The 20,993-nt window shown below is 51.3% G+C and overlaps 1 protein-coding gene across 2 annotated transcripts; it reads right to left on the reverse strand.

The window, feature by feature from the left end:
* Window positions 1-536: 536 nt before the first annotated feature.
* Window positions 537-9,023, reverse strand: LOC309387502 (adenine phosphoribosyltransferase-like). Of its 2 annotated transcripts, none has more exons than XM_081944005.1 (6): window positions 8,861-9,023; window positions 6,712-6,870; window positions 3,361-3,454; window positions 2,614-2,760; window positions 2,163-2,258; window positions 537-850 (listed from the first exon to the last, which is right to left on the reverse strand). In XM_081944005.1, the coding sequence occupies exons 2-6, from the start codon at window positions 6,832-6,834 to the stop codon at window positions 627-629; spliced, it is 684 nt and encodes a 227-aa protein (XP_081800131.1). In that variant the 5' UTR covers window positions 6,835-6,870; window positions 8,861-9,023; the 3' UTR covers window positions 537-626. The 2 variants fall into 2 exon arrangements, with proteins under 2 accessions (XP_081800131.1, XP_081800130.1); XM_081944004.1 differs by having other exon boundaries at window positions 6,712-6,933.
* Window positions 9,024-20,993: the final 11,970 nt, after the last annotated feature.

Here is a 20,993-nt window from a genome sequence, read left to right on the forward strand (position 1 = left end):
GAAAAGACTGGTTGCTAAAAGTCAAGGATCAATTTGATGACCCATCAACTGATCCATACAGACATACAGGCAGTCCTGGACTTACGACCACAACCGACCCCTGAACTGTGGTTAAGCAAGACCGTTGTTAAGTGAGTTTTGCTACGTTTTATGACCTGAACGGCCAAGGCTGCTAAGTGAAGCACTGCGGTGCTTACGATAGAAATGTAGAGCTATTGAGTGAAGAAATAATACGTATTAAAATATGAAATAAGTAAACAATAAAAGTAAGTAAGTTATAGTTAGTTAGTTAGCAACACCGTTGTTAAGTGAACCTGGCTTCCCCATTGACTTTGCCACATGACCCCTGGACGCTGCAGCCGTCATAAATATGAGACATTTGTCAAGCATCTGAATTTTGATCACGTGACTCTGGAATGCTACAACTGTCATAAGTATGAAAAACGGCCATAGGTACCTTTTTTCGGCGATGTCATAGTTTTGAATGATCACTAAATGAATGATTGCATATCTACATCAATTCATATGCACAGAAAAAGGATGGTAGGGGGTTTATTTGGAGGGACCAGAGAAGCTGCTGGGGGGAGGGGGGAGTCGGGGGTGCAGGAAGGGCCCCCCCCCCCGGACTAAGCAGGGCTGCTCTGGGCCCCTGCTTCAAAGGCGTATCTCTGGTGCGTTTGTGGCTGCTCCTGGCTGGGGAGGCTCGTTCTCGTCCTGAAAGCTTGGAAGGAGTCCAGCAGGTGGGCGTTGAACTGGGGCATCAGGTGGGGGGCCACGCAGTGGGACCACTTGTAGTGGGATTTCAGCCAGCAGCCCCCGTCACTGTCTTCGATGCAGATGGCCGCGATACCTGGAAGGGGGAGGGGGGAGGGTCAAAGCACCAGAGTTGGCTGGACGGTCAGCTCCTCTTGAGGTCCAGCTTGACCACCCGAAGGCCAGTTGCCTACTTTCCCAGCAGGATGTGAATGGAACAGAATGACCGAGTTGGAAGGGACCTTGGAGGTCCTCTAGTCCAGCCCCCTGCTCAAGGAAGGGTTATTCCACCAGTGGGATCCAACTTTGGGACTTTAAGACTGGTGGATTTCAACTGCCAGAATTCCCCAACTAGCTGCCTGGGGAATTCTGGGAGTTGAGATCTACCAGTATTAAAGTTTCCAAGACTGGACACTTACCTTATACCACCCCACCCAAATGGCTCCCCAGTCTCCTCTTCAAAACTTCCAGTGATGGAGCTACCCACAACTTCTGGTGGCAGGAGGTTCCACTGATTAATTCTTCTCACTGCCAGGAAATTCCTCCTTAGTTCCCGGTTGCTTCTCTCCTTGATTAGTTTCCACCCATTGCTTCTTGTCCTCTGGTGCCTTGGAGAATAGCTTGACCCCCTCTTCTTTAGGGCAGCCCCTCAAATATCGGAACGCTGCTATCCTGTCTCCCCTGGTCCTTCCTTTCGTTAAACTAGACATCCCCAGGTCCTGCAGCCGTTCTTCTTCATGTGCTTTAGCCTCCGTCCCCTAATCCTCTTTGTTGTGCTTTTGGTTTAAGTAACAAGAGTTGGAAGGGACCTTGGAGGTTATCTAGTCCAACCCCCTGCTCACACAGGAGACCTGTAGTAGGGATTTGAACCACCAAACTGCCGACCTTTCTGATCGACAAGCTCAGTGTGTCAGGCCTGCAGTTATATCCCTTTTTAGGATCTTTGGCCTGCCAGCCTCTCTATTATTTCATAAGGCTGTTTCATTAGTGTAGTCGTTTGGGAATGGGGGGGAATAGAAAATTAAGTTGGAACTCTAAGGATAGCTATGCCGTGGACTCTGATTTAATTCTGCATGATATTTGGAACGCTGACGCAGTGTCTCAGCCACTGAGCCACCTAGTCAAGGCTTGACCCTGGTGGGTCAGGAGGAAGACCAGTTTTAACCCACTGGGGAAGCAGCAGGTTGCAAAAAATATTGAGTGACGTAAATCTGGCCGCCTGAGGTAGACTGTCCCTGAACATGGAGGCTGCACTGGGAGCTCCTGGAATGCCTTTAAGAAGCCCTGCTGGATTTCCCAGGGCTGTAGCCTCTTAAGGTAGACTGCCACTGCAGGTGGAGGCTTCAGAGGCCAGCCCTCAGGCCTGGCGTGGGGAAGAAATTGACCCCGGTGCCCCTTCCCCTCCTTACCTGCCACCACGCCGCCTTGCCGTTCCACCAGCTGGATGGCACCCTGCATAGTGCCCCCTGTCTCTACCCACTGGTCCACCAACAGGACCCGGACACCTGGAGAAGAGGGGGGCAGAACCAAGGTGGGTCCGGGGTCTTTCTCACCCAGCTGTCCTCCCCCGTCAGCCCTTGAGAGTGGGGTCCTGGCAGGTGGAGGTGGAGGAGTTTTCCAGGCCACTTTCTGGCTGAGTGCCCAGCACTGGATGCCACCCTTGTGTGCCATCCCTAGGAAAATGCCCCACCGACGATGCCCACCCTGGCTCCAGCGAGGGGTGTGTGCAACCTTGGAAACTTTGAGAGTTGTGGGCTTCAACCCCCAGAATTGCCAGCAAAGGGGGCAAGGAACCCCATCGGATTGCGAGGAAGGTGACGTATATATTGAGTGGGTCATGAATCCTGAGGCCTCTTCTACCTGGGCCGATGGCATCTGTGCGGGCTTCCATCACTTTCTCACGGTCTGTGTAGTCCCTGTAGGTCTGGGTGCGAGTCTCGACGCAGAGGTGGCCGGCTTTCCGGATGGTCACGAAACCTTTTCGGAGGGTGACGGCGATGGCAGCGCCTGGGCGGGAGGAAAGCATTTGGGGAGGGGGTTTCTATATCTGTCCTTCCTAAGAGAAGCCGCAGATCCTGGCCATGAGCCAGGTTTTCCTGCCAGCCTTCCTAGAGTCATCGCACGATGGATTAGAAGGATCTCAGAGGTCATCTAGCCCAACGTCGGAATCCAGGGAGCCGCCCCTTGCCCCCACTGGAAGGCCTCTTGGGAGAGCATGTCCATTGCTTCACGGTTGCTGGCCGGTGCTTTTCTCCCTGTTTTTATCCCGGCCATCACACACACACACACACACACACGGAAGATGGAGCAAACTGAGAGTCCCTGGCCAGGGAGGGCGCTGGATGGAGAGGGAAGAAACGTCGCCATGAAGGACAATCTTTCTAGCTCAGGGTTCAAGTGAGGGGTCCTTGGTGATCTCTGAGCTTGGCTGTTTCCTTGCTGACGTTTCATGACCCAACTAGGCAACATCATCAGTGTTAGAAGGGAGTGGGATTGACTCTCAGTTTATATTCTGTCTAGTGGCTTGCCCTGTGAATGAGTGTCTCCCCCTCCCCAGTTGAGCGTTTGGGTGAGGGAGGGGGTGAAAGAGAAGCAAGGCAGACCTACCCAGAATGAACCCCATGGCATCAATGCCAACCACCTGGTCGATGGCATCATCCCGAAATGGTCGCACCAAATCTTTGACGCAGTCCTGCAAGGCCTGTGGGGAGAGAAGAGAAGGGGGCAGCTACGTAGGGGGCACGGCTACCCCCAAGGCCACAGGAAAACCATCCCAAGGAGGGTCTCTGCTCTGAGGACGCATCTTCGTATTTGTCAAGGTTTTTTTTGCTTCTGTCACTCAGGCCAGTTTCTGACACTTAAAGCATCCCTCGGACAAACTGCAAGGAAAACAAATAATCCTGGAAGAGCTAGAAGACTTGCAAAGGTTACGATGCCCGTGGGGGAGAGTTAAGCCCATCTTGGTAAACAAGGATGCCAACCTGAGAGAGAGAGAGCGCCAGACGTCACGACGACACACAGAAAAGAAAAGATAGAACCCTCACTTCTTTGAAAAAATTAAAAGAATCTTATGTTTAAGCAAATCTAAAACAAACATATTTTTATACATAAAAGAGACATTGAAGGCAAGAGTGGCAGTGGATTTTAAACTTTTTCTTTTCTTCTGGGAAAAATGTATTTATATACAGATGAAGAAACCCTAAGCTACCAGGATTTTTTGGATGGAATTCTAAATATATTGGAAGGATTTGAGAGATTTGATAAGAAGTTGGATAGATTATTGTCTGGCTCAATAAAAGATGAAGGAAACTAGAGCCTCAAAAATTAAAGAAGATAAAGACAAGATAACAGAAGAACCTAATAATGGAGCACCTATGAGTGAAAGTGGAAAGAAGGGAACATGGAAAAATGAACCTGATTATTATTATATATTTGATGATCTGGAGCTCTACCCCTCCTGTCAAGATATGGATTTGATGATGGAATTAAGAAGAGAAACAGTTTTAGAAAGACATCTGATAATCAAAGATATGTTAATTTTAATACCAGTTCAAGGGCAACGAGACTATATGAGAGATCTTTCAAGCAAAAAAGTGCAGAGAGAAGTTTTTAAAAACTTTATAAAGAAGTTCATAAGAGAATTGACGCAACAACTGGCTAAAGAGATAAGATTGTTTTCTTACTGGAAAGCCACAGGTTGATCATGAAGGTTGATAATCCAAAATTTAGTAAACCTTTGGTGATTAATAAGTAGGATTTTGTAGACACTTTTAGAATGTTTTCTTTAAAATGTTTATTCGTTAATTAATAATTCATTATGATAATAATAATGAAATAATAATCTTAATTAGTAAAAACAATTTGGATATAAATTGTAAATTGTGACCTGGGAAAAAGATTTATCAATTTCACTAATACATTTTTGCTTAGATTTCATTATAAAGATGTAATTTCTCTTGGGTATTTATAAACTTTACTAATAAACTTTTGTTTAGATTTTATAATAAAGATGTAATTTTTCTTGGGTCGGAGGAGAGGAGATGTGATATAAATGGTTAAAAAACTTTTTTCTTTTTTCTTTAGATAACTACAATAATAATAAGGAAATGTTAATGGATAATGTTTAATGATATTTACATGTGTTGGCATTGGTAAAAGCAATCAGATACAAGTCTTAAATAGTGAGTTGGGGGGAAAGGGGGGGGAATATGCTATAAAAGAGTAATTATTGGAGGTTTATAGGAATAGCTAAAAAATGCCAGTAGGTTGTTGTGTCTTTAAATACAAATGATTCCAGATAAAAGCATGTTTAAATAACTATAGCTAAATGAGAATGATGGTACATTGATGGCAAAATATATAAAAATTTTTGATTTAAAATGTAAATCAAAAATATGAAGGATGTATAAAGAATGATTATGGTAGTAACGCATGAAATTTATTTGTAACCAGTCAACATGCTTTCTACAAGATGTAATGAAGAATGATTCTTTTTTTGTGTGTTTTTGTTTAATTAAAATAATTAAAAAAAAACCTCAAAAAGGATGCCAACCTAACCCTCCTCCCTGCTGCAAGGATGGCATCATGGACGATCTGAACACGCTACCCAATGGGATGTTCTGAACAGAACGGTAAGCTGGTCTTCAGACGTCAAAGACCTTAAATTCTAACTTCCTGACAGTGAGAAGAATTAATCAGTGGAACAGAAATTGCCTCCAGAAGTTGTGAATTCCCCAACACTGGAAGTCTTTAAGAAGATGCTGGATAGCTATTTGTCTGGAACGGTATAGGGTTTCCTGCCTAGGCAGGGGGTTGGACTAGAAGGCCTCCAAGGTCCCTTCCAACTCTACTATTGTATTGTATTGTAAATTGTATTGTATTGTACCTCCTGGTGGGATAATAGGTTGACTACATTACCCATCATCACCATTCAGCCCAGCCTTATGGATCATAAAGACTTGAAACTATGGAGAAGAACGGCTGCAGGAACTGGGTAGGTCTAGTTGAATGAAAAGAAGGACTAGGGGAGACACGATGGGAGTCTTCCAATATCTCAGGAGTTGCCACAAAGAAGAGGGAGTCAAGCTATTCTCCAAGGCACCTGAGGGTAGAACAAGAAGCAATGGGTGGAAACTAATCAAGGAGAGAAGCAACTGAGGAGAAATTTCCTGACAGTGAGAACAATGAATCAGTGGAAGAGAAGTTGCCTCCAGAAGTTGTGAATGCTTTCTCACTGGAGGCTTTTAAGGAGAGACTGGAGAGCTATTTATGTGAAATGGGTTAGGGTCTTCTGCTTGAGCAATGGTTGAACTAGAAGACCTCCAATGTCCCTTCCATCTCTGGCATTCTGTTAACTGTTCTGCAGGACAGTTTGACTGAAGCCCTTAAGGGGGGGGGCATGAATCAGGCCCCTTCAAGAGTTTTGCCCCCACCGGAGTGCCAGGTAAGGCCTCCCCCCCTCATTATTCTGCCAAAGGCCCATGAGGGACTCAGCTCCCCAGGAGATGGTGGCCCAGAGGCCTCCTCCACAGACTCCGGCCGGGCTGCATTTAGTCCCTTGCACATGGCATCCTGCGAGAACGCTTGACTTAGACCCTGTAAATAATAGACACCGGACAGTCACGCTGAAATGCCATTCCCAACTCAGACAACAGAGGTGGCAGCCTTGCACGCGTGGTTCACAACTGGGAGCAATGGGACAGACTCCTTGCACGCGTGGTTCACAACTGGGAGCAACAGGAGAGGTGTGAGCCTTGCACGCATGTCAGGCTCAGACCGATGACTGCAGCCAACCCGGTGGGTGGCACTGCCCAGGCTCATCATCCCCCTGGAGAGAGAGCAGAAGATATATGGGGGGGGGGGCAGAAGACCCCAAGAGGGTGAAGGAAGCCCTCTCCATCCTTCAGTCCCCAGACGCCCCCTTTCTGCAGAGGTTTGACCCCCCCCATTTCCCCGTACCTGAGGGTGGCAGTAGAGACGAGAGGGGTCCAGCCAGGCGTACAAGGGGCCCTTGGTGTTGGGGGCCATTAGCTTCAAATACCAACCCTGTTCTCGGGAGGCTGGCACCGTCTTCAGGTCCATGGGCAGAAGCTCTGCTGCCAGTGGATGGGGTTGGAGCTGGGGGGGGGGGGACACAGAGAGAGGCCCTTCAGGCTGGCTGGTGGGCAGAATCGGTCCAGGCTGGAAAAAGTGGGGGCACTGTAAAAGGCGAGGGGAGGGGAGAGGAGTCAGTAGGGCTGGGGGGGAGGGGGAATGAGGATTGTTGAAAAAATGAGATTGCTAAAAGGGAGCAGATTCACTTAATTAGGGGTGTCCAACCTTGGCAACTTTAAGACTTTTGGACTTCAACTCCCAGAATTCCACAGCCAGCATTGCTGGTTTGACAGGGGGGTTCTGCAAATTGAAGTCCACAGGTCTTAAAATTGCCAAGGTTGGAGACCCGCTCTGCATCAAATAATGCATTAGAACCACCTCGGACTTCCGCTCCTTCCGACAAAAATTGAAGACTCACCTGTTCCGACTAGCTGGCCTGGCATGATTATAAATGTTACATCTATGAACTCCTGGTAGTATATTCTCATCTGGTTATTTTTAGGGTAATGTTTTAGTTTTAATTGTTTTTAGGGCTTTTAGCCTCATATTTATTCTTCTGTACAGTACTCTTAATTTTAACCTCCTCCACACACATACATATATTTATAGCCCTATTTATATTTGTATTTTATCTGTGATTTATTGTGGACTGTACACCGCCCCGAGTCCCTTTTTGGGAGAGGGGGCGGTTTAGAAATGTGAATAAATAAATAAATAAATAAATAAATAAATAAATAAATAAATAAATAAATGCAAATAAAGCCATTGTAAGCAGATGGAGTCAAATTTGCTCCTCTCTGCCTTTCACAGGCTTTTTGCCCTGGCGAGATAAATTGCAACAACACCTGAACCTCCCCCAACTAAATAAATTCCACAGGAAACCTCACAATTACAGGCAGCGCCCCAGGGACCCCCACTGGACCCCGAGGAAGCCGACTTCCATCTGAGTGGAGCTGGGCAGCAGTTGGCATCCCCCCAAAAGCCATTTTAGCTGCAAACTCAAAGCTACCTGGGGTTGCCACAGAGAAGAGGGAGTCAAACTATTCTCCAAGGCACGTGAGGGCAGAACAAGAAGCAATGGGTGGAAACTAATCAAGGAGAGCAGCAACTTAGAACTGAGGAGAAATTTCCTGACACTTAGAACAATTAATCAGTGGAACAGAAGTTGCCTCCAGAAGTTGTGAATGCCCCAACACTGGAAGTCTTTAAGAAGATGTTGGATAGCCATTTGTCTGAAACGGTAGAGGGTTTCCTGCCTAAGCAGGGGGTTGGACTAGAAGACCTCCAAGGTCCCTTCCAACTCTGCTATTGCATTGTATTGTATCTCTTGCTTTCTTTGGTGCCAGTTGGAGTACTTCCTGCTGTTTTCTGTAGCTTTGATCCCTGCTGGGCGGTGGGGGTGGGGGGTGCTTGGTGGGCTGCTGAAGGGGCCAAGCATGGGGGTCTGCTGGCTGAGCTTGGCCAGGGAAAATTGCTCCCTGGATCAAAGAATTTGCACAGGAATCTCCGTCCAAAGTCCGCAGGAGGCAAAAGTTTTGCAAGTGAAGTTTCAAAAGTGGCCGCTGCTTGAGCAACCGGTGGTGTTAAATATTACAATATGAATATATTATATTATAGGAACATCAATATAAATAGGATGGGGTTAAATAGGCAGCTGGAAATGAGACCCAGTTTGCATTTAAACAGAATTTTTCAGCCTGCCCGGAGAAAACACGGGAAACTCCGCTGAGACGGGCAGCTAATCAAGGCGATAAATGAATGAAGGCATCGAGCGCACCGGACCCCGACCTTCGCGGGAGGAAGGAAGACCCCCTCCCCTGCTCTGAAGGCCAAGTCCTAGGAGCGAATTCGGGCGGAGAGGTTTTTCTCCGGGGGGGGGGAATCTCTTCTTGGGGTCTCCTGCAGCCAGCGCCCCCTCCCCCGCGCTCACCTTCGGAAAAAGTCCCTGGGTCAGCAGGTGCGCACAGGGGCTTCTCTGCAAGGTCCCCCGCCCAGCCCCCGCGGTGGCGCCTACCTGGCCGAGGGGGCGCTGCCAGAGACCCCTTGCGCCTCCGCCCGAGTCCACGTACGGGGGATCCCTTGGAGAGAGGATTCCTTCCTGCGAGACCCCGTCCAGGAAATGCGGGGAGCGGCAGCGGAGACCCGGGGCTGCTTCTGCTGCGGCCGCTGGACTGTGGGGCTGGGAAGGGGGCGGGAAGAGCGGCGGGGCTGGCAGTGCCCGGCGGTGGCAGGCAGAGGCTCTCCTAGCAGCGAGCGAGGGGGGCATCCGGGGGGAGGCAGAAGAAGCTGGGAGCGGGTGGGGGGGGGAGTAACGCCGGGGTGAGGGGCTTCTCCCCAATCGGGGCAAAAGGAGGGATCAAAAGACTGGAGCATTGACAGCGGGGACGGGGTCCAAAACGTTGATAGGGGCCAGGGTCGCAGGACGGGGCAAGGGCAATGCATGTCAGGAACAGGGTTGTGCGGCCGCCATTTTGACTTTTTTGACCGCGGCTGTCATCTCTGGCGGAGGGAAGACCTTAAGAGGTTCAGCCTGCAAATTGGGAGGAATTTCTTGATAAAATCGGGGCCGGGAATGGGGCGGGACCCCGGTGCAGGCCTGAAGGTCCACGAGGGCTGGGGGAGAGAGAGAGACCCTCCTTGGGGGGGGGAGGGGGCAAATCTGTCCCGCGTGGTCGCTGAGAGTCTCAATCAACCGTTCAGCTGATGAGTCAACTCCCCCGCGCAGGAGGTGTTTCAAATAGGGGGGGGCGGATCTGGAGGGGCCCCTGCCAGAATGAGGGAGAGTGGAGTCTTGCACCGTGCAGGGAGCTGCGCTCGATGCCCTCAAGCTTCCCCTTCCACTCCCACTGAACCTTCGCAGCTGTGGTTGCGCAGGGAAGGCAGCCGCGGCGGGAAGGTTGCCGTACACCGATTTGGCCAGCAGGGGGCAGCAACAGCCGCCTCTTTCCCATTTCTCAACCGTGGAGGCTTTAAGACGGTGGACTTCAACTCCCAGAATTCCCGGGCCAGATGTTTTAGGGCAGAATCATTCAGTCTTCTGGAGAGCCCCTCCCCCCAGGAGGTCTGCTCGGCCTCTGAAACATCTGTGAGGAAGAGAGGAAGGAGGGGAGGGGAGGGGCTGCTGGTGCTTGGGAAGCCCACCCTGCCTTCCCCAAGGCTGGGCTCATCTCATCTCATTCCCCCCCCCTCAATTAAAAACCTTCAGATATCAGGTTGTCCTCTACTTACAACCACAACTAAGCCCAGCATTTCTGTTGTTAAGCGAGTCAGTTCTTAAGTGAGTTATGCCCCATTTTATTTGACCTTTCTTTCCACCGTTGTTAAGTGAATCCTTGCAGTTCTCTGTGTTGTGGGCATCCAGCCACCACTCCTCCCCCTCCCCTCCTCCCTTCTAGCACTGATGATGTTCCCTAGTTGGGTCATGAAACGCCTGCAAGAAAACCACCAGGCTCAGAGAGCACCCAGGGACGCCACAGTCTTCCTTCTCCTCCTCCACTCCGCAAACCTGCTTCCTTCTAGCACTGATGACATCACCTACTTAGGTAATGAAATGTCTGCAAGGAAACAGCCCAGCTCAGAGAGCCCCCGGGGTCCTTCATTTCAACCCTGAGCTGCCACCCCTTCCCTCCTAGTGGGACGTCTTCCTGTTGCCTTTGATGCCAGGCTCCTCCTGTTTGTTGATCCGAGCGTTCTTGCAAGGCGCCAGCCCATCCCCCTCGCTTGGTGCCACCTACAGATCCAAAAACGCCTTGAGTTCCATGGGCCTCGTTTCAAAGGCGGTTGACTATCGCTTGTCTCAGCCCCCCCAACCCCCCACCCCAAATCCCGGAGAATTAAGTCCAATGAGGGGAAAGGAGAAAAGCAGGCCTTGCCAGCTTTTAAGGGCCTGTTTAACCCTTCTCTCTTGAAGCCCCTGCTTTCAAAGGCGAAGACCACTGTCCGCCTGGGGAAGGACCCAACTCTTCCAGACTCCATCCTCGGTTCGGCTGCAGAGGACAATTTCATGGGAAAAACAGCTGCAGCCGATGCTATTCCTACTCCCGGGGGGGGGGGATGTTTCTGGAGGTGATCAAGAGGGCCTGGCTACCTTTCCTTGGCCCAGGGATTCGGAAAACGCTCTCCTCGGTTGACTCTGACCTTTTGACTCTAGTCCTCTAGTGACCTGAGGAGGATGCCCGGTGGCTGCTTGGACTTCATCCTGGGTGCTACCTCCCGATGCTGAGGATGAAGGCTGAGGAGAGAAGAGAGGAGGTGGCTCTGTGCAGAGCCCATCGGGCGGATTCCTGGGCCATTTGGGCCACTCCTGCTGCTTCCTTTCTTATAGTGTCCAAGCCAAGCAATCCTGCTACCGTGCCTGACCCTGCTGTCCCCCTTCCAGAGCACTGGCTGCATTCCCACAACCCACAGAACCCCCTTGTTCTTCCCAACCTAGCTCCAGCTGAAATCTGGTGAAAACCCACCCCTCCAGAAGGCATTCTGCCCGGCTGGGTTCTCCTGGAAGGAAGGGCTCTGTAGGCTTAATCTCACCATCCCCACCCCTCCACCCCCGGGTAACAAATCCATGAGTTATCTCTCTGTGCCTACTTTGCAGTTTTCACCAGCAGCCCCTCAGCATTTTGGGGGGTCCTCTGCTTCCCTCTCAAGTTTGTTTCCTCGTTTATTGGGGTCCCAGGGAGAAAGTTTACAACAGGGGTCTCTACACTTGGCAACTTTTAAGATTTATGGACATCTCAGAATTCCCCAGCCAGCTATGAAGGGGGAGGAGGAGGAGGAGGAGGAGGAGGAAGACTGCGGGGTCCTTGGTGCTCTCTGAGTTTGGTAGATTTCTTGCAGACGTTTCATGACCCAACTAGGGAACATAATCAGGGCCAGAAGGGAGTGGTGTGTGCAGAGAGGAGGAGGAGGACGATGACTGTGGGGTCCTTGGTGGTCTCTGGGCTTGGTAGGTATCATGCAGACATTTCATTACCAAATTAGGTAATGTCATCAGTGCTAGAAGGGAGTGGGGTTTACAGAGTGGAGGAGAAGGGGGGAGGGGGGGAGGAAGAGGATGTGGGGTCTTTGGTGCTCTCTGAGCTTGCAGACATTTCATTACCAAATTAGGTAATGTCATCAGTGTAGAATGCTCTCTACATGGGGCTCCCCTTGAGATGCACCTGTAGGCTCCAGCTGGTTCAGAATGCAGCCGCACGGGCAATTATGGGGAGTACTAGGTACTCCCATGTAACACCGTTCCTGCGCGAGCTGCACTGGCTGCCTGTGGCTTTTCGGATGCGTTTCAAGGTGTTGATTGTCATCTTTAAAGCACTCCATGGCTCAGGACCTAGTTATCTGCGGGATCGCATCCTACCCCACACATCCCTGCGACCAATCCGCTCTCACAGAGAGGGACTCCTCCGGGTACCTTCCGCTAAGCAATGCGGGCGGGCGGTGCCCAGGAGTAGAGCCTTCTCTGTGATGGGCCCAACCCTCTGGAACGACCTCCCCCCCGATATTAGAACCACCTCGGATCTCCGCTCCTTCCGTAAGAAACTTAAGACCCACCTGTTCCGACTAGCTGGCCTGGCCCAATTGTAATCATAAGTAACATTTATTACTGACCTTCCTGGATGGCTTTTTAAATTTTAAATTTTGGGGTTTTAATTGGTTTTAGATTGTTTTTAACTATTAATTCGTTTGGGTTAATATACAGACTGTATGTTTACGTTGTTTGTCTGGGTTTTCGTGTTGTGCTCTGTTGTTTTATATATGTGATGTCTGTACACCGCCCCGAGTCCCTGCGGGGAGAGGGGGCGGTTTATAAATTTAATAAACTCAAACTCAAACTCAAACTCTAGAAGGGAGTGGGGTTTACGGAGTGGAGGAGAAGGGGGGAGGGGGGGGAGGAAGAGGATGTGGGGTCTTTGGTGCTCTCTGAGCTTGCAGACATTTCATTACCCAACTAGGTAATGTCATCAGTGCTATGCTGATTGGGGAATTCTGGGAGTTTAGGTCCACAAGCCTTAAAGTTACGAAGTGTGGGGATCCCTAGTTCAGAACATAGACTCCTGGGGCTGAAAAGGTCTTCTAGCCCAACCTCCTTTCAAGGCAGGAGACCTTAAATCACCCCGGTTTGTAGCTCAGCACCCACCTCTCTCCTGGGGGTCCTTTTAGAGGTTAAATGGGGAGCCAGCAAGCTGCCTTCCGAGCGAGCAGGGACGATGGACCGAACTCCCACAATCAGCGTGTCCTGGACAACAGGCACCCACGGCGGCAACACAAAGTATCACTCTGCGGGCATTGCTGGACATCCCGTGCCAAAATCAGGAGAGGCTCCGGGAGCAGCCTGGATGTGGAGAAGGACTTGCCCTTAGTGACGGTCACGTCTTTCGTCAGAGCAGTTCTGAGTACAAAGAATTCCTTTTTTTGGGGATGTCAGCGGAAGAAAAGCAACTCCTCCTGTCTCCTTCGGTCACAAGAGATTCGGAGACCCAAACGATCAGCTGATCCAGAGCTGCCAAGGCCTTGAACCCGCGTGAGGCTTCCTGCAGGGAGGGAGGGTTTGGCTTCCAGGCTCCCAGAGGCCCAGACCTTGGCCGCTCTGGAGTCTGGAGCAGGGAGAGTTTGTTTTAAAATAGAATTTACTGAATTTCCCAACATTTAAAAGACAAAACACAAATTTAGACTTAGAACAGCTTTTCCATATCGGTATTCATATCTTTCATAACTATCTTATTTACAAAAAATTATATTGTTATATCACTATCCTAAGTTATATGCTTATTTAAATATTCTCTATCTCAGCGATGGCGAACCTTTTTTGGCTCGCGTGCCACAAGGGGGGGAGCGCAGGGGGGTCATGCGCGGATGTGCCGCACCCATAATGCAATGCTTGACACCCCCCCAGTGCACATGCGCGCACAACGTGCGACCCCCCCATTTTACATGCTTTTTTCACCCTCCCCAGGCTCCAGAGGCTTTATAGGAGCCTGGGGAGGGCGAAAAGAGCCTCCCCCGCCCCCCCTGGAGGCCCTCCGGAGGCTTCAGGGACCGTCCGGAGGCTTCCCTGAAGCCTTTGGAGCGCTCAAAAGGATCTTCCGAGCAAACCAGAAGTGACTTCCGGTTTGCTCAAAGGGTGGTTTTAAGCGCTCCGAAGGCGTCAGGGAAGCCTCCGGACGGTCCCTGAAGCCTCCGGAGGCCCTCTGGGAGGGCGGGGGAGGCTCTTTTCGCCCTATAAAGCCTCTGGAGCCTGGGGAGGGCGAAAAATGGCTTTTAAAAAGGTGAACTCAGCTGGTGCGCTGGCCAGCTGACAGGGCAGAGCCTCGCGTGCCCTGACAAATGGCTCCGCGTGCCACCTGTGGCACGCGTGCCATAGGTTCGCCATCACTGCTCTATCTATTATACTTTGTCCATTCGTACCTTAAGTTTTACGTTTACTCTCAAGCCAGGAATACCATCCATCCCAAATGTGATAGTCCTCGGTTTTCTTCCCTCTCCTTCATTTCCATATAGACAGTCTATCCATTTCTGCACGTTCATAGATTTCCCTTCTTCTAATCGGGCCTGGGGGAGCATCTGTTTGTTTCCAGTTTTGTACTAGTACAATTCTACTTGCGGTTAATATGTGTAAATATTAGGTATTGTAATTTTTTCTCCATTTTCCCATCCAAGGTTCCCAGGAGGAACAATTCCGGCTTCACCCTTATCCTCTGCTCAGTTATCTCTTCGAACCCCTTCCTTATCTTACGCCAGTATTTCCCAACCTCGGGGCAGGTCCACCACATGTGGAAGAATGTCCCCTGGAGCAGGGAGAGTCTGAATGGGCAGCCGATCAATCGGCCTTCCAGCAGCAGAGAGCAGAGAGGGTCCCTGCAGACAAGGGTTCCTGCCACCGGAGTTTGATGTGCAAAAGAACAACCGGGCAGGCCCCGACCTACGACAACAACTGATCCCCAAATGCCTGTTACTAAACGAGACAGTTCAGTGAGTTTTGTCCCATTCGAGGACCTTTCTTGCCACATTTCTTAAGCAAGTCACTACGGTTGATAAGTTAGTGACACGGTTGTTAAGCGAATCCGGCTTCCACATCGACTTGTCACGAGGTCGCAAAAGGGGGTCATGGGATCCCAGGACATTGCAGCCGTCATAAATATGAGTCAGTTGTCAAACATCTGGATTTTGATCACATGGCCATGGGGATGCCGCAATGGTCGTAAGTGTGAAAAATGGCATCAGTCACTGTTTTCAATGGCGTTGTAGCTTCAGATGGTCACTAAATGAATGGTTGTAAATCGAAGACCACAGTAATTCCTGTTCTCTCGGTGGCCTCTGGCTTCCTTCTTTCCAGGGTGAGGGAGGGGATCCCGTTCTGGCCTCCAAGGCAGGAGGGGAGAAAGGGATGCTGGGAGTTGAAGTCCACCCACTTAAGCCATGCTGGCGGGGGGGATTATGGGACTTGAAGTCCAACCATCTCCAAGCATGCCGGCTGGGGGATTATGGGAGTTGGTCCACCCATCTTAAAGTGCCCATGGTTGAGAAAGACTTGTTCTGACCCCCCCACCTTCGTCCACACCAAAACACTCCGAGCCAAAGATACTTTACAAGATTTATTGACAGACAGACAGGTCCTTGGCAGTAAACCAACACAGATAAACCTTAATAACAACCCGCACCGATAAGCATTAGCAGCAATCCAGCCTGCCACGCTCACAAGACTGTACTCCCACATTAGTTCATGCGTTGACTTCTGCAAAAGGGCGTGTGCACAAGCAGTCCTTTCATAGTCTGGAGAGGAGTCTAATTACCATCAGTCAAGTGCAATTACCTCCTGTAACTGCGCAACTGTTCCTGACGCCTATTAGCTCTTCGGTAACGAGCATCCAACAACAACTCACTGCTGACGTCCGACTCACTGTCCCTTGTCTCCTCCCCACTGCTCCAAGGCATGATATCAGGAGCCCCCCTCCTTTGGCTTTCACCACTGCTCCAGGCGCCTCCTGGTGGCCAACCAGCCTCTCTGATCCCTGCTCGGAGTCGGAACCCTGTCCAGGGTCCTCCACATCCTCCAGAGCCAACTCATAGGGACCCTCGCTGTCGGAGTCTGGTGGCAGCTCCAACGGCTCCTGCTGGGCCACAACACTGGCCTATAGATAATCTTCAAGTTATGCCTTTAATGGAACCCACCCACGTCAGTTGTAAGTCACAACAGTAGTAAAAATGTATAATATTAAAATTTGCAGCAGTCATTAAGTGAACGTTGCGGCATTAAGTGAACCCACGGACGCAGTTTCACCCAAAACTAGAAGGAACCTGCCAGTTTTTAGCAAACCTTTTCTAAAATGTGGTCACGTGACCCCAAGAGGAGGCTGGAAAGGGCCATGAGGCCAGGCGTCCGAAGCAGTCACATGACTGTACAGGTTATAAGTCTGCTTGTGGGGGGGGGAGGTTGTTCGTAACTTCGAATCATGGCTCTCTGGGTCTCTCCGAATGGGTTGGGCCGGGAATTCTGGGAGTTGAAGTCCCCAGGGGTCGAGGGGCCATTGTTGGGCCTCCTGGGCATATTCGGCAGGCAGGTGAGTCGAGGGGGGGGGGCGGGAGGGAGGGAGAGCTACACTGGGGAGACTGAGGGAACTTTGATGGGAGCAAAATTCTCCATTTCTTCCCAGTGCTCTCCACCATCAAGAGAGCAGCCAGTGGCAGCCAGGGGTGCAGAAGCCAAAGGTGACTTGTCCATCGTGTGAGCCTGGTTGGGGGGGGGGGTTCACTGGTGGACTTCAATTCCCAAAGCTTTGGATCTGGGTCCTAAGTCCGCTTTTATTTTATTTATTTATTTATTATTCATGCTTCTAGACCGCCCCCTCTCCCAAAAGGGACTCGGGGCGGTGTACAGTCCATGCAAAATATATCAAAATACAATAAAAATTGAATATGTACAGTTGGAATGGAGGAGGTTAAAAATGGAATTAAAAGAACTGTACAAAGCAATATATATAAATATAGGATTTTGAACCCCTAAAACACACACAATAAGTTAAAAACAATACCCCTAAAATAACCAGTTAATACATTTGCCAGGAGGGACAGTTGTAATTATGCCAGGCCTGCTAATCGGAACAGGTGAGTCTTCAATTTTTGCCGGAAGGAGCGGAGGTCAGTAGTGGTTCTAATGTCGCTTTGGGGGGAGTTGGCTGTGGCGTTGAGTCCTTGCTCTGAATGGGCTCAGGAATTGTGGCTTGTGGTCATGTGACCAGGTAGGCGTGGCTGCACAACTGATTCCCACACCATGCACATTAGTTCGGGTGAACTGTAGCATTTTATCCCTGCGGGGGGATGTCTCCATCGCTGAGACCAGGGGGTGAGGGGGGGGAACAGTCAGTCCCCAAAAGGGTTTTCAGAAATAAGCTGGACAACCATTTGACCAGGATGGCCATAAGGTGGTCCCTGCCTTGAGCAGGGGGTTGGACTAGATGACCTCTTGGGTCCCTTCCAGCCCTGTGATGCCAGGATTCCATTTAGGCAAAGAAAATCAGCTCCGCCTCCCTCCTCCAACTTTGCCTGCGACTCCCAGAGAAAAGCAGGAGGTAAATGCAATAAACATAGGAATAATATAAAATAAACTTTGCAGTTGTATTATATCAGTTTATTTATTTATATCTTGCTTTTATTATTTTTTATAAATAACTCAGGGTGGCAAACATAACCAGCACGCCTTCCTCCTCCTATTTTCCCCACAACAACAACCCTGTGAGGTAGGTTGGGCTGAGAGAGAGAGGGAATGAGAGAGAGAAGGAGAGAGATAGAAAGGGAGAGAGAGAGAGAGAGTGAGAGGGAGCAAGAGACAGAAAGGGAGAGAGAGAGACAGACTGACAGACAGACACAGAGAAAGAGAGAAAGGGAGAGAGAGAGAGACAGAGAGGGAGGGAGAGAGGGAGGAAGACTGGCCCAAAGTCACCCAGCTGGCTTTCATGGCTAAGGCAGAACTAGAACTCACCACCTCCCACTTTCCAACCTGGTGCCTTAACTCTTAAAGGAAACTGGGCAGCCTGTGACCTCACATCTGCTTCATGTTCTCTTCACCAAGCAAGCTCAGAGCACGGTGCCACGCTCACATGCAGGAGGACCGGGGTGGGGGGTGGGAATCCCTCCTTCCTCAGCCAAAGAGAGACCACGGGGACCCCCTGTTGCAGTGCTGAGCCCTGGGAGCCCAGAGCATGCTTGCCCTCCCCCCCCACGTCTTGGCCTGGTGGGACCCAGCCCCAGGAGGATGCCTGGTGCCCTCTTAGGAAACTCCCCCTCCTCTCCTTCTCGGCTTGCCTGCCCCACTATCTCGAGGGGAGATAAGGGCCAAGGCCTCTTCCATGCTGTGAGGAAGCGCTGCAGCCCCCTCCTTCCGCCCAACGTGCGGAGATGTTCCCACTCTGTTCCTACATGTCCTTGCCAGCGCCCGGCCAAGGGGAGACCGACGGGGCAGCCCCGTCCCTCCACTGCTGACTCAGTTGTCCCAGCCGGAAGAGCCACGGGGCTGGCGGCAGGCCAGGAGGCTCCCTGGCTCAACCTGATGGCGCCTGGATGCACGGTTAAGGCCAGGGGGTCTCCACCCACGCCCCCTCCCTCCCATCGAGGGTTCCGGCCCAGGCTTTGGCTCCCAGATAAGCCCAGACGTGCTGTTCTCATCACACCGGATTCCTCTGGAGGAGGAGGAGAGCTGCATGAAGGGCAGAAAAGAAATGGATCATGGAATGCCAGAGTGGGAAGGGGCCTTGGAGGTCCAGGAGCCCCTAGACTATTTCAGACAAGTGGCTGTCCAGTCTCTTCTTAAAAGCCTCCAGTGACGGAGCACCCACGATTTCTGGAGGCAAGGAGTTCCACTGGTTAATGGTTCTCACTGTCAGGAAATTCCTCCTTAGTTCCAGGCTGGGTCTTTCTTTAATGAGAGGAAAGGAAGATAAAAAGGGAAAGGAAAGGAGGAAGGGAGGGAGGGGAGGGGAAGGAAGGGAAAAACCTGACCTCCTCTCACAGCCTTCCCTCTCCCTTTGTGCCCCATAGCAGAAGTGGGGAGGGGGCCCTCCCCTTGTCTCCCTGGGTGCCATCTCGGCTTTAGCTCTGGCCGTCTTTCATGGGCAGCCAGTGGCTCCCTTCCCAGAGCAGCATAAAGACCCCATTGCCCACCCAGCCTGGACTTCAACCCCCCCAGCGGAGGGTCCGTTCTCTGGGCAACATGACGGAGCTCTGCTCAATGGGAGAAGACCCCCGCTGGCTGCTGCAGAGGCTCCCCAGCCAGTGGGGGTCCTGTGGGGGCTGCCCATCTCCGCGTAGGGCCCCCCTCGCCACTTGGCTGCCCTTCAGCACTTCTGGAAGGAGAGGCTGGGCCTCTCGGGAGGTGGGGAGGTGCAGCCTTTTCCTCCCAGAAGGAAATGGGGGACCCCTTGCCCTCCCACTGGGCTGCAGGGCACCTCTTGCCTTCCACTGCAGCCTTTGGCCCTCCTGGTGGGCATCTCTTGGCGTCTCTGGATGGGCACTTTGGCTAAGTCTCATTTCAGCCTGAGATCCAGTTTGGTGGCGGTGAGGATGATAATATCCACCCCCAGAGGGCAGGAGGAGGAGGAGGAGGGGGGGGATGCAGTTTTGGTCACCATCATATTACAAAAGAGACGTGGAGACTTTGGGGGAAAGTGCAGAGAAGAGCAACTGAGACGACCGAAGGCCTGGAGAGAGAAGCACACGAGAAGAACGGCCGCAGGGGTCGTCTCCGGCCACTCCAGAGAAAAGGAGGCCCAGTGGGGCTGACATGATAGCAGCATTGCAGGATTTGAGGAGCTGCCCCCAAAGAAGAGGGAGTCAAGCTAATCTCCAAGGCACCTCAAGGCAGGACAAGGAGCAACGGATGGAAACTAATCAAAGGGAGAAGCAACCTGGAACTGAGGAGAAACTTCCTAAGAGGGAGGACAGTTCAATTCTGAAAGTTTGGCCTCCAGAGGTTGTGGGTGCTTGGTCCCTGGGGTTTTGTAAGAGGACAGTGGCCAGCCGTTTGTCCCGAATGGCCCCAGGCTCTCCAGCCAAGCTCAGAGGTTTTGCTTCCCTTCCTCTCTTCCTTCCTTTCAAGTCCAGCCTTCACAACCAGGGAAGGCGACAGAGCGGACTAACCTTCTCCCCCAAATCTAATGTCTTCCGGATGAGCAGGACTTCCCCTCCCATCATCCCCAGCCCTCATCTGGAAGCCCGAGTACTGGCTCCAGCTCAGCTCCCTTTCTGGACAAAGGGGAGCCTTCCGACTCCTCCTGCAGGGCTGGAAGGGATGGTCACCTAGGCCAACCCCTTCGTCTAGGGCGGGGGTCCTTAGACCACCTTGGACAAAGGCTCGTCCAATTGTTTGTCAGAATGCCCTTCCAGGGGCCCATCTGACCCAGGGAGGAAAGTGATGGGTTTGGTGCTGCTCAGACGCCCCCCCACCCCCAATGCAGACCTGGGCTTGTATCCCCCACCCCCACCTGTCAATCATCTCCTCTTGAGCGTTGGCAGTTGAGGTGCTCAGGTCTCACCAGATTGTGGGGGGTGAAGGAGCAATGGGGCTGCTGGCCAGGAACGGCCGTGTGTCCTGCAGGTGGGATACAGCGACTCCTCAACATGCAACGGTTCATTTACTGACCATTTGAACTTACAACAGCACTGAAAAAGTGAGTTAGGACCATGCTTCACACTTACGACTGTTGCCGCATTCCCATGGTCATGTGACCAAAATTTGGATGCTTGGCAACCCATTTTTTATTTATGACGGTTGCCGTATCCCGGGGGGGGGGAGGGGGTGTCACATGATCCACTTTTGCAATCTTCTGACAAGCAAAAGGGGAAGCCTGACTCACTTAACAACTCTGTGACGCAATTAACAACTGCAGCAATTCACTTATCAACTGTGGCAAGAGAGGTCGTAAAACAGGGCAAATCACTTAATATACATCTTGCTTAGTGACATAAATTTTGGGCTCAATTGTGGTTGTAAGTGGAGGACTACCTGTACAATGGCTGTGTATTTCAGCCCAAAATATCCCCCTGCAGAAGTCCTCCATCTTCCTGACAGCTGTCAGTCTCTGGGGCCAGAGGGGGACACCCTCCGGGGGGGGGGGAACAGGCCCCATCCCGGGACAAAGCAGGCAAAGGACCCTCCTCCCTTG

Source organism: Natrix helvetica (genome assembly GCF_964273705.1).
Source record: "Natrix helvetica genome assembly, chromosome: 2".
Taxonomy (NCBI): domain Eukaryota; kingdom Metazoa; phylum Chordata; class Lepidosauria; order Squamata; family Natricidae; genus Natrix; species Natrix helvetica.

Bases quoted from the DNA above. Each gene is read 5' to 3' on its own strand.
- LOC309387502 (XM_081944005.1), bottom strand. From the start codon at position 6,834: ATGGACCTGAAGACGGTGCCAGCCTCCCGAGAACAGGGTTGGTATTTG. The intron at 2,259-2,613 runs GTAGAAGAGGCC...CCTCTTCTCCAG, and splicing joins CACAGATGCCATCGGCCCAG to GTGTCCGGGTCCTGTTGGTG. The intron at 851-2,162 runs GTAAGGAGGGGA...TCCCCCTTCCAG, and splicing joins GCAAGGCGGCGTGGTGGCAG to GTATCGCGGCCATCTGCATC.